At 42.7% G+C, this 13,767-nt stretch overlaps 1 protein-coding gene across 20 annotated transcripts in view; it reads right to left on the bottom strand.

Annotated features, from left to right (window-relative positions):
- The window catches only part of plxna1b (plexin A1b), a 284,396-nt gene that overhangs the window by 111,410 nt on the left and 159,219 nt on the right, over positions 1–13,767 (bottom strand). For all 20 annotated transcript variants that reach the window (XM_088085695.1, XM_088085701.1, XM_088085692.1 and 17 more), the window contains one exon: positions 13,478–13,618. In XM_088085695.1, coding sequence (XP_087941821.1) covers positions 13,478–13,618 — 141 coding nt within the window. The remainder of the gene's footprint in view (positions 1–13,477; positions 13,619–13,767) is intronic.

Genomic DNA, 13,767 nt, shown 5'->3' with positions numbered 1-13,767 from the left:
GGCCTGAGGTGAGAGATAAAGCCGGTTAGCTGCAGGACGGAAAGCAGGCAGACAACGGAGCACAGTGCTGAAATATTAAACTGGGGCCGGCATTCCTTCACGAGCTTTAAGTACAACACAGATATGAGATACATAGGACATGGTGGAACTCATTTATGCTCTAAAATGTCTTATATCAGAGTGGCCTTGGGGATTTTTGACGGAGCAATACAGCTCAAGCAAAGGGCAAGATGGACAAAAACACTTGACACTGTGAGCCACTAGTCCTGATTTTCTTCCTCCTTTTTATACTTTTGGCTATTTCCATTACTCTCCATGTTCCTTCTGCTTCTTCTCTCCAAGATTCATCCTTCTCCGAGCATCCCATTCATTCCGTCAACAGACCTCAGTACAGTAGCTTTCTAGCTGGCTAGCTGCCCGGAAAGAGAAAGACGAGCAGCGGTGGGGAAGAGAGGGAGGTGGTCATCTCCTGGAAGTGCCGGCTGGATGGATGAATAGAGGGAAAGAGAGGTGTAATGGAAGACACACACGGGGCGAATCGGCGAGGACATTGTGCTGAGTAGATGGGATATGGTGGCAGACGGCCGCTATGTGTCATTGTCAGAACGAGTGTGAGTCTAGTTTTCATGTGAAAGGAGAGCTGAAAGAAGGATGGAACAAGGGATTGGTGTGTCTTAGATAATAAAAGGATGACAGAGGGGAAAAATGAGTGTGAATGAACGAGCGAATAATGGAGAGGTGGATGAGGGGGAAATCAGCTAGAGTTGAGGAGAAGTGATTGGACACCTTGGGAGAAAGGAATCATCGCAGAGTGTCTTTCAAATAGTTTATGTTTTAACAAAAAAAGAAGAAAAGGAGCAAGAATGGCCTGATCCTCGTCTCATCACGGACGCAAACCAGTTCCCTCTCTTCTCCATAAATCATTATGACTGTGATTAAGGACAATGGTCCACATAAATCATACTAACACTATGGGCCCTTGGTGAGCAAGCATAACCTTATCACTGCCCTGTGGTATGATAGATATGCTCTATTGTTCACAATTATTCCTGTACTAGCACTAGTGACGACAGTGGGAGTGGCGCACAGCTGTTGATGAGGTAGGGGGCGATGATGGTTGTTTTCCCAATGGCAATATAAAATGCTTTACTGGAGCCGGGAATGCACATGTATAACCACATGTAGATCCAAAAAATGTGCCTGCGTGTGTGTTGGGAATACTGCTTACCCACAGACACACACTCCCTCGCTGTCTCCCTCTTTCTGTCTCTCCCGATGGCTCTTTTAATGAAAGCCAATTCCCGACAGTGTGCCACATTACTCCTTTAAATGACCTTATAAACCAAGCCCGCCATCTCCACTCCTTTGCCATCTCCTTATTTACAATAGCATCCGCTGTTGTAACTCAATTCTCCCTCCCTCGCTCTCTCCTCCCGTCTTGTCAGCCCTCGACCCTGACCATATCGCAATGCCATGACATCTCCTTTCTGCTATAAACTTTCCACCTTTCCTCTCCAATCTGTTTTTACAGAGCGCCATCACCTGCCTTTAAACGTCCTGCTAACAGGCTTTGCGACGGTCACCCCCAAAACCCGGAGGACCTGTAAAGCTTTCAGCGCGGCTTTTCATTGGTTGTTAAATCTGCAGACATAAAAGGATCGGCCTTGTTGCGGCTTCCTTTTTTTAACATTCAAACACAGGGGGGAGTCTATAGTAGAGGAGAGGAGGAGGGGGGCGGAGCGTAGCAGAGATGTCTACCAGAAGAGAGCCTCTTTTGTGGGTTACACTGTCTGGGAGCCAAGAGGAAGAAATCACAGTTTATTTTTAGTTATTTTTAGATATCTGCATGAGACTGCATTATGAATTAGTAACGCCTGTGCCTCCTTGAACAACCACTGAACCTCTTATCCTTAACACTTAACCTCATATGACTCTAAACCTGCAGCCTGGGACAAAAAGTGAAATTTGATTTAACTGGGGAGCTCCCAAAGGTCAAAGGGCAGGAAGGAGAGCACATGCACAGTCAACTTTTCATGTACATTTTAAGAAAACTGCATGTGTTTTGGGGAATGAAAGTCACATGTACAGTTTCAAGAGAAGAATTCGGGGAAAGCTCATAAACTTGTGGCTCTTTTATTGCTCCTCTGCTTTCATCCAAACCTTACCCTGTAATCTTAACTAGCCCTGGTTGAGCAGAAAAGAAATTCAAAATAGGAGTTCAATTCAAACTAAGAAAAAAAGCAAGTGGAGGATAATGTAACCTCTATAACCCGACTCTAACCACACTTGCATTATTTCAATAAATGTCAATCGTCTTCCATCTTCTCATCGTTAAATCTGTGCTGGCAGTGAACAGCCGTATGCATAAAACAAAAAAAATCTATATCTACCAACACAGCCAATAATACCCCTTTTCCACATACATGGAGCGGGTTCTGTTTCAGTCCCAGCACCTTATTTTGAACCGTTCAGAGCATTTCAACCAAACAAAAAATCAGTTTGGAACCTGAAAAGTTGGTTTTCATCTGAAATTAAAAAAAAGGTATTTTTAACCTACAGTTTAATTCAATTTAACTAATTTAATTCAATTTTGCAGCAACCAAACCTGGGCTGCTGCAAAGGACTAAATCTACATGAGGCACACAATCAACATGGTGAGCTGCATGCACCCTCTTTCTCCAACCTTTCCTGTATAACTAGCTGTCTTATAAATAAAGGGAAATATACCTATAAAAAAAAAAAAAAAGCATATCTTTGTGCAATAACACACTTCTTAGTGTTTTCTTCCATTGTGCAACGCTGTGAGTTGATGACAAATCCTCGATAACAAACTGGTGCCAACACATCAGGGTTCTCTAGATAGCACCAGGGTTCCAAAAATCCTGATTGTAACCAGTTTAAAATAACTCTCTCTGTGATATCATCTGTTGTTCTGGGGCACTGAAACAAAAAGATACGACGAGAATAACTCCAAAATGGGTTGTCATTACTCTGCAATGACTCTCATTTTAATGCTGCCACCTTCTGCTTTGGCATCAGTGTGACATGACTACAGTTGATCATTAGAAGTGGGAGCTCTACCCATCCCCAGCAGTGGTCCGGCTATCTCTTAGGCGTAGTGCGGAAATGTGTCTCTCAACAGGGTGTCCATGTAACTGAGCTAGTTCTTCCAGTGCTGGAATACCTGCTCGGGGGGGGTAGTTGTATCAAAGGGTGGGTTAGCATGTGTGCATTGACTGGATTGTAAGGGGCTTAGGAGATCAATGACTGGCTAGGAGCTTTATATGTTGACTGATTGGAGATAAGCAGCAAAGCAAACAAGACTCTGGGAGTCTGGCTCCGAAAAAGGAAGGAAGAGCGCAGAAGGACCGGAGGATGGGTAAAGATTGTATAGCAGAAGAAGTGAAAAGTGAGAAACCGCAAACACAACGTTGTGCTCCATCAAAAAATCATCTGCTGTCACATTCAATTTGCTGAATGGTGTCCTAATACTAAATCACTGTTACACTGCAGAGATGTTATTGACAGATGTGGCCATTGTGGTCAACTCAAATTGTTTGCTGCGGACCTGTTTTAGTGAATTAGGTCTTTATGTGTCAGTGGAAGAAAATAGTACCCACTGTGAAAGCTGTAATCTCTTGTTTGCTCTCTCAAAACTCACTCCCTGCAGTATTTGTTGCGCCCACTGCCCTTCCTGCTTCCCTCGCTATCTTTATCTCTCTCATATTGCATTTTTTTTTCTTGTGCTGTTTCTCCCTCCCAGTGAGCTCTCCTTCTCTTTCGCCTCTTTAATTTATCTTTTTATCCTCTTTCTCCTGCACTGGGCTCAATTATTCATCCGCTCTATTGTTTTTCCTCTTCTGAAATTCTGTTTTGATCTCTTCTTCTATACTCCATTTCAGTGAAACCAAGAGGCAGATCAAACAGCTTATTTATTTGTCCTTTGTGTGTGCACATATTGTGAGTTCAAGGCCAATGAAGTTGACAACTCAAATTCGCTTCTCCTGGGAGACTGCTGTGAGACAAACACATATATATATGCAACGGGGTACAAACCATGTGAATGCACTGCAGCTGAAGGAGCGCGTTCTCAGCATGTCTGTGCATTTGCAAGCACCTTAAAACCAATTCAGAAGCACTTTTGTGTAAAATGTAGCAAAGTAAAAAGTTTTTGAAAAGGATCCAGCCAAACAATGCAATAGCTCTCCTTCTCATCCTTGACAATGTCAGATAATGATGATTTAAGTGCTGAAGTAACACTACCTGCCAATATTACCTCAAGGAAAAATGTGTCTCTTTTTCCAATAAAAATAGAAAGAATGAGAAAAGGGATATATGAGATAAGTGCAACAGCTTGGACAGGCTACACAAACAAAATAAAGAGAAAACCCAGAGTGAGTAAAGAAGACAAACGAAACTTTGAAAAATAAAGATGTGAGACCTCATCACTCATCGCATGGACATTCCCATTAACTCTTCCAAAGAGAGCTAATCTCAAACCACAGGTCAATGCACTTTCTCACTCTTTGTGTAGCCATTTGTCCATAATACTCCCTGTCCCTCATGAGAGAGAGAGTGCCTGATGGAAAGAGAGGAGAAAGAGAAAGTGGAATGAAAGAGCAAAAGAGGAAAACTGAGACAGAGACAAAGGACGAGACGGAGATTGAAAAACTGCAGAAAACAAAGAATTGGAACAAAGAGAGTACAGAGCGAGAGGAGGAGAGAGAAAGAGGTAAATGTGACCGGCTAAGGTAGACAGGCCTAGGGGTCTTCTAATTAAGTGAGGATGGGAGAGGCCGGCGGCCTGGTAAATGACTCTGTCACTTTAGTAAATGGACTTGGTGAGGAGTGAGGAGCCACACAGCTGGCATTTCCATTAGCACTGCCAGGCGACCCACCACCATATACACAGACATAGGGAAGCAGAGGAGAGAAAGAGGGGGAAAAAGAGGACAAATGCTGCTTTTCTTTATTTGTTTTCACAGGAGTTACCGTGTGAAAGTCATACCTGGTGGGTGTGTGGATGGATAGTGTTGGCAGAGAGCTGGCAAAAAACTGAGCAGAATTAACAAAATCTGTCTGACTGACTTCATGGTCTGCTGTCATTCAAAATTACTGCCAGCAGGTTTTACAGAAGACTCAAGAAATATTACAATGCAAAGAAGGAGAGAACTGGTTGAAACAAAAGAATATGCCTTTTGACAAAGCTGCATCAAAAACTGAACCAAAGACGTGTAGACAGTCAGATCTGATTGTCATGTTTTTCATCAGATGATCTCATATTTCTTGAATGTGCCAAAGGAAGAAAACACTAATACAAACAACCATTATTTGTGTGAAAAAAAACAACAGACTTGCGTCTTATTGTTATAATTAGTGCTGAAACAATTAGACAACTAATCAATGATGAAAAAAGGCAGAAAATTAAGGGGGTAGTCGGGGAGTTTAATATTGCAGAACGGTCCAAATTGATGCAGCCGAGGAAAAGATGTCCTCACTTTAAGTTGATGGATCAAGCTGGAAACTTGCTGGATCCTACATTTCCCACAATGCAACTAAATAGCATCTTCCATTTGACTCTACTTTTAAGTCTTTTGAGCTCCATGCTTCCGGTTTTCTAACACAGGCGTTCCTTAAGAAAATTTAAGTATGCCTAAGCAAAGATCACCCCTATGACATCATCAGGGATATTTTCTCATATTTGACCACATCCAGAAAATAATAGCCCGAACTGAGTAGTACTTCTGGTGGTGAACAAAAATATTTTCATTTTTCAAATTCAGTGGAGTGACCCTTTAATCTTCAACAATTTCTTTTGTCAACTATCAACATTTGCCTTTACCAGCATCTGAATCTCAAATTGAGTCCCTCCAAGTTTGAAACTATTGCTTGAACAAAAGAAGCAGTTTGAAGAAGTCAAATTTTGCACACAAAAAGACTAATAAAAAAAAATTAAGAATCAATCAATAACAAAAAATACCCATGGTAAATATTAAAGGGAAACTTCAACCGTTTTCAAATTTCAGACATGTTATCCCTATGTTCTAAGACAGTCCAAAAATATTAGCAAAATTGAGCAACTCTGCATCCAAAAACTAAAGTGTTAAAGCTCAAACTTGTGATGTCACAGGGCATAAAATCTGGAACCGCTCCAGAGACGATGAATTGTTAAATTGTGAGTATATGGATATGATTTCCGTTTCATCATTTTGTGGGTCTACAAAATCATTTTCCCATACATCCACAGATTATTCTTGACGAGATCACAAGTTTGAGACCTAACTCTCTGGTTTCTGGCTTAGACAGAGAGTAGTTCATGCCCACAAATATTGATAGAATTTTTCCTGGGCATGGAAATAACACATTAGAATTTTTTTTAATTTAGGTGGTGTTCCCCTTTAATTCTAAACTTTTTTCCCAGCTGTATTTATCAGTATCAGTATCTTTCTTTTGTGATTTCTATCAGTGACTAGAAGAAAATTTGACATTCTGCTTTTCCACTTTGCATTTTCCCTATTCGATGCTTCATAACTGGGTCTGATGAGGCCTGCTGTGCATGAATTTGAAAAGAAATTTCACTCAAATTCACAACAATTCCCCGTGCTGTCATGCATGAGCGACACTTCATTGTTCTACCAAGTGTGGCTGATGGTTGCGGCGCGGGGCTGAATACGGCGACGTGCCACTCGGAGCGGCTCCGCGGGCCTTGCCAGCTTTTTGATTGGCCTCATCCAATGACAATCAGTCAGAGCCACATCTTTCTGCCCCAATCACTGTCAAGCAACAGGAGGACCGATTGTACAGCCGATTGATAGTGATTGAGAAGAAAGGGGAGGAGGGGGAGATGGAGGGAGAGAGAAACCATTAACCTCCCTATCCGTCTCGCCCTCTTTTCTAACCCTATCAGTCTGCTCTATCACGCCATCCTCTGGGAAAAGACGGCGGAGTAAAACAGAGAGAGATGAGAGAAAGACAGAGCTATCTAGTGACAGCTAGACTTCCATTAGGACTGATAGCATCACACCAAAGACAAGTGTCTGAGCACACTTTTCTGATCAGGCACGCACACATTCAATCAAGTACACACTTTTTTTTTTAAAGGAGGAAAACCACAAGAGAGAGTGATACGACAGGAAAGAGGGAAGTGGGAGAAAAGGCAGGAAACACAATTAAGAGAAAAATGAGAGAGAGAAGGGAAGTTTGAGATACTAAGAGACATGGAAACCGTCTCTCTCTGGCTAATGATGGGATATTGGTCAGTCTTGTCACATATCTGCCACTTCTGGAAGGATTTAAATTTAATAATTATTAAATTATTAAATTTTCTGTTTTTTTTATATTCTTCTCTTTCATCATGTCACAGAATGGTCAGGGAGTAGGGCTGAATATAACAATTACTCTTAGCATTGATTTATCTGCAGATTGTTTTCCATTAACAAGTTTACTTTTCTCATCACTATTATAAAGTTGATTGCTTAACCAATGTAGTAACCAAAAAACATATGCTAATACAGCAGTTTATATGCTATCTTTTGAAAAATGCACAAAGTTATAGTGATATCTAACATATGTGCCATGTACCTTGCAAATTAATACCCCTACTGTTTAGGGAAGGTTTAAGAAAAGAGTCATGGTTAAGTGCAACTTAATATCTCCAAAATTGCTTTTTTCCAGGAATTAGAAAAAAAACCCTGCTGTGGTTTTAAAAGTATCCAATGGAGATAGGAATCACAAGCGTTTTTAAATACATGTCATTGGTTGAGAAATGTTAAAACTCACTAATAGACGTAGAGGGGGAATCAATTTATGAAAAAAAAAAAGAAAAGAAAAATAGTGCAATGTGGAGATACAAGGTTTTGGCCCGACAACGACGATATGTACTTTGAAATAACTCAACAATGACTTTTGGTTTCACACGGGACACTAACAGCAGTATCCTGTGTCAAAGTTCTGTGTCTGACTGGTCTATTCATCGACCCCGATCTTACCCCTGAAGTAGACTCTTTCGCTCTTTATACTACGTGATCACGTAATCATGGCCTTCTAGCTCACAACTACATGGGTTACAAATAAAGTACAATCAGTGATTGAGAACTGCCTGACCCAGCTGATAGAACAGACATTTACCATTACAAAAATGAACAAAAGGGTCCATACATGTGGACATCTACCCACGTGAGTGTGCACTATGATTAACAGTACTGTATATGTTGTGTATGAGTGTGTGTGCATGTGCTCAGTCCTGTGATCAGGAAGGTGCTATAATGGTTAGAACTCCAGTAATTGAGTGCCATATACCTACACGGCTAGGCTGCCACCCGCACCAGCACTTCTCCCTCCTAGTCACTGTACTCTTGTCTCTGCCTCGCTGCACCAGGTCTATTAACATTTACATAACAATCACCACCTCCTTGCTCAAGTCTCTGTGTGTGTGTGTGTGTGTGTGTGTGTCTGCGCACATGGGCTGTCCTGATGTGTTAGTGATTGGTGTGTGTGTGTGTGTGTGTGTGTGTGTGTGTGTGTGTGTGTGTGTGTGTGTGTGTAGGACATGCAGATATTCATTCAAGCTTTAGACTGTCAAGCCAGTGAGTGGAAAGATGAAGCTGAAGTTGCGCTCATAAATCTAAATGAACGGGTTGGACTCTGAGTAGGCTCTGCAGCTAAAAAAAAACTGAAGAAAATAAATCAATAATTTAAAAAAACAAAGGAAAAAAGCTACTACTCTTCTAAATCTGTTCAAGCATTTCAGCAAATCACATTTCCTGCGTGCCACACGTACAATCTGAGCGACAAAACAAAGCGTCAGCCAACAATGGCTGGTGCTTAAATGCTGCATTATGCACTTGTTAACTTTGGGAGTTCCTCAGGCGGCCAGAGTTTGATGAATTATGGAAAATTTGTCTTTAAGCTACTTAGAACTGACTGATTAGCTGTATCCAGTTCACTAAAATGTCAGTCTTGATTGATACAACCAGCTGCTTATTATGTGTGTTGATGTCAGTCGGTGCTAATGTGTTTGCTAACGAGATTGGCAGCGAACCAGTAATATGTGAATGTAAACAGATCGACACACAAACGCTTACACAGAGGATTGATGTCTGACGAAGCCCTATGGGTAAGATATTACTTGATGAGGCCTTTCTGTGAGGCCAAACAACACAAGACGGACCATTGTTTGCTATTGTAGGGACTCAAACCAACATATTGTGAATGGCACTAGAACTTTGTGTATGTGAGTGTGAGTGCATGAATGCAGATTCCTTGGAGGGATGTCTTGGTGAAATGTGGAGTGGGAAATCTCTTTCAGATGCTGAATGGAAAGTCAGACAATGGTGTTAGCCCACACACATAACACACACTCACAAATGTACTGCATGTGTGAATGCTGAGTGCAGATTCAAAGACATGCAGATGTGGCTGAATCAATGCACAAGCACATGAACCATCACTTGTACAAAATGCAATTGAGACATACATACTCTTTAAGCGCTCACACACACGTACACACTCACACACAAATGCTTATCACTCGAACAAAGGTTGTCTCATGCATACACATAATACAGAATTTCCCTCCACTTTTATCAAGCCCTCCAAGTCCTTCTCGTCTGTTTCCAGGACGCTCCAAACACAGTCCCCCTTCCCAACACTGGAGGAGATGAATATTCATGCTTTCAGCAATTAGCCAGCACCGCACTCCATGCCGCTATCATATGCATGGCTGCCATCAAAGACACAAGGATGTGAGTGTCCATGTGTGCATGACACTGCGAAGCTGAGTTTGTGTACAAAGACAGCAAGAATGGCAGCTGTGACATCAAATTCAGCCAGAGCTTTCTACCTTTTTGGCTATAAAACAGAAAAGGGAAATGATTTGATGATGGAAAGTCTTGACTGAGCCAAGACGCCCTGCAATGATTTCCCACAGTGGCAGTTTTTGCACAGAAGAGAGACGCTTCAAAAAGTTAGAGAAGAGTGACATTGTTCTTTGAGAAGCTTTTTTGTGAAAAGAAAAACAACTTTTGTACTTGATGAAGTTGTTAATCGGAGAGCAAGTATCTAGTCATTTAAACCAACACGTGTGCGTGTTTTTGTGTGCATTTGTGTGTGTGTGTGTTTTTGTGTGCATTTGTGTGTGTGTGTGTGTGCAACTGGACTAAATAGATTCTTATCGATGCCATGATTTAAAAATGTCAGCCGGTTTAGATTTACCTGGTTGCTCAAACAAACACAAACAACAAGCAAAAAATAACAAGGATAAACAACACAAGCTGCAGTAAAAATAAACATACTGTCTCATCAAACGCACACACATGCACACACACACACACACTCATGTATAAACACGCACACACGGTAGGCTGTCCTCTCCTGCTGTCATATCCTCCATTGATAATAATGACAGTGATGAATATAGCTGGAACAGAGCGAGTCATAAATCACTGGGCCTCGCCCCTAACTCTGACTCCCCCTGCCTCCATTTGTGTGTGTGTTTGAGAGAGAGGGAGAGAGATGGAGGCAAAAGAGGGGAGGACTTGTCGTGGGCTACGCATCAGTGGATATGTCCAGTGACACCTTAATGTGCTTGGCTTGTCTGAGGAACCCCGCAGGCAACCAGCTACACACATTCACACACACACACACACACACACACACACACACACAGAGAGAGAGAGATGTCTACTCATAGGATGAGAGTTGTTCTGTGTGTATCTATTTCATGAGAAAACGGGGAAAAGGGAGCATTGGTTGCATTCCTCATGCAAGCTTACTGGTGTGTTTTTGTGTTTTTGTGTATGTGTGCGTGTGTGTTTAGCACAGCAGCACCCTGCTCCAGCTCAAAACCAGCCTCCCACCACCATCAATTCCACAATTTTCCACCTCTGCCTCCTTAAGAAAGAGACCGTGTGTGTGAGAGAGGGAGAGGAGAAAAGAGGAGCGCAGCAGCGATAGTGAGAGATCATTAAAAACATGGGAATGGGATCAGTAGAAGGCAGCTGAGAGGGGAGGACTCAATTTGGGCTTAGATGGAAACATGGGATCGTGTGTGTGTGTGTGTGTCTGTGTGTGTGTGAGTGTGTGGCAGACGAGGCATGGATTTATAAAAGTAGGGATGGTTGGGGGGGCATGGCGGGATAGATGGAGGGCAGAGGGATAAAGATGAGGGTAGGATGGAGGTCGAGAGAAGGGAATTGCCCCCTCTAGTCATTAGTGCTAGAAAGGGGGTTTAGCTGGAGGTCTGGCAACCACAGCCCCCCGTTCTGCTTAACCCAAGCCTGCTAACCATTAATGGGGATCAAACACACAGCGAGATGAAGGTGTATGTGTGTGAGCATGATGGGGGTTAGTTCTAAAGAAAGGGGCATGATGGGAGGTGGATGGAGACAGAACGTCCTTGAGTGTAAATGGTTGTAAGGGTGTGTGTGTGTGTGTGTGTGTGTGTGTGTGTGTGTGTGTGTGTGTGTGTGTGTGTGTGTGGGGGTGTGTGTGTGTGTGTATGAAATGTGCAATTGTGTGAGCCTGAGCACGTTTATGTCTTGTACTAGTGTCTTAAAGTAGAAATGTGTATATGTGTGTGTGTCCCTCATGCCCGTAGCTGCTTCAGCTGCCAAAATTAAGTGGAGCAGGCCACAAAGTTGCAAAGACACTCTCACACAAAAACTAACACCAACTGTGCATCCACCTTCTTCTCCACATATTGGACAATATTGGACATTGACATCAAAACTCCCAATTGCATCATTAAAAAAGCCAGTGGCACTTCGAGCCACTCTACCAATTTGAGAAGGTGACGTGCTAACAACTCAAGTTATGCCAGTGTTCGCAGTTAATGCTACTTCCAACTGACCTCGTCACCCCTGCCAATCACTGAAGCCATGTGCTGATTTATTTTCAAGAATATGTGCCCATACAGTGATATGGAAAATGAAAAATTCAAAACAATGACCCTGACTTGGGAACTGAGGTAAGACTGGCCACAATGTGCAGCGTGGCCAAAGACATCATTTTCTGTGATATTTCTGATTCATTATATGAGATAAAAACTGGAGAAATAAGGGTCCCCCCTGTAGATCACCTGGTAGAGCACACACCCAACGTAGGCCAAGTCCTTAGCAGATTTTTGTCAAGGTAGAGTATGTATGCCTGTTTTACCAAAACTTAGGTATCATATTGGTGCCCACACTGAAAATATTTTAACAACACCCAGCTGCTAGTTTATTTGGAATACAAAGAGTATATCACAGATTACCAATTTAATTACTGCAGCTTCAGTCACAGACAGCTGGCACTTGGCAAGAAAAAGGAAAAAGGAACAAAGATCTCGTTTTATGGCCGGGCTCCGGTTTAGCAGGCTACAGAATCAACCCGTTGAGCCTCAAACACCGTCACTGAACAGACCTCAGACACATATCTCACCCTTTTTAATCAGACAGTCTTTTCCCAAAGCCTGTTTTAGATCTATTAAATTCAGACATATTCCCATCATGTACACCCCCCCCCCCCCAAACTCTGCTTCCTTCACTCACCACACTAATGAGACAGAAAAACAAGGGGAGCAGCTGGGCCTGGGGAGCAACAGAGATGCGACACGCTCTCCTCCGCCTCTGCTTCCCCCTCCCCGACTCACCATCAAAGTAGACACAACCCTTACCAGCGGTGGGGCTGGTAATGACCACAGGCGCGCACGCGCGCGCGCGCGCACACACACACACACACACACACACACACACACACACAAACACACACCACATGTGACCTATAACACTCTCTGTACAGTATGTCTGTGTGTGTAATGTCTTGATTATTAGCGAACCGTCATGGTGGTAATGTGTGTGGCTGCTGGTGTGTGTGTGTTGCTGTGTAATTATATCCAGTGGAGGTGAGTTGTGTTGTGACTGTACAGTGGGTAGGAGGGTTAAGATATACAGGAAATAATGGTTAATGCGGGCGAGGTCCGTTCTGTACAGCTGGTACTGGACTGCTGTGGTGGAAATGATTTTTGCAACATGCAGTATTAACAGAACTGCAGGCCTTTGTGTCGGTGTGTAGGTGTGTGTGTGTGTGTGTGTGTGTGTGTGTGTGTGTGTAGGTGTGTGTAGGTGTGTGTGTGTGTGTACATGCTTGTTGGTCCACCAAAACAAAATATGTAATTGGAGCTATATGTGTCTATATGTGTTAGCAAGGTATTGTTAGCCCTGTACCTGTGGTAACTGCTGCATTGAGGCATGCTGGATATATGGAGGCTAATGAGGGCCTATATACATACACCCATCATTATGACACACATTCTGCTCATATTCACCACATTTAAGAATGTAAGTAAATTGATTCTATGTGACTTGTTATGTAGTCATTTGGTTCCTGATTCATAGCTGCACAGACAGATGTATTCTGTGGATTGGGCTGTGGACTATTTGTGTGCATGCGTGTGTTAATATGTGCACATTTTTGTGTGCATTTCCAACACACAACTCACCTGTCTGTCAGTCAGTGTGTAGATGTACTGCTGGTCTGGGCTGAACAGCATGTCTCTAAGTAAGGGGCTTCCTCCCTCACTTACGGTCACCTTCTCGTAGAGAACAGCTGGACGGTTGGGACTCACAGAGTTCACCAAGATCTACAACAAAAAACATAAAAGAAAGCAGAAATAGGATTACCACCTTGCAGTTGTATGTCTGCGCGAAACAGGTGCACTTACAGTTTATATCCATGTCTGTGAAAACATGGATGCTTCACCCACATCTTCCCCCCAGAAGCACAGAACAG

The sequence above is a fragment of the Plectropomus leopardus genome, chromosome 2 (genome assembly GCF_026936395.1).
Source record: "Plectropomus leopardus strain MGB_pleo_1.0 chromosome 2, ASM2693639v1, whole genome shotgun sequence".
NCBI classification, from domain to species: Eukaryota; Metazoa; Chordata; class Actinopteri; order Perciformes; family Serranidae; genus Plectropomus; species Plectropomus leopardus.
The sequence above is the reverse complement of the archived record's forward strand: the minus strand, read 5'-3'. Positions and strand labels throughout refer to the sequence as shown.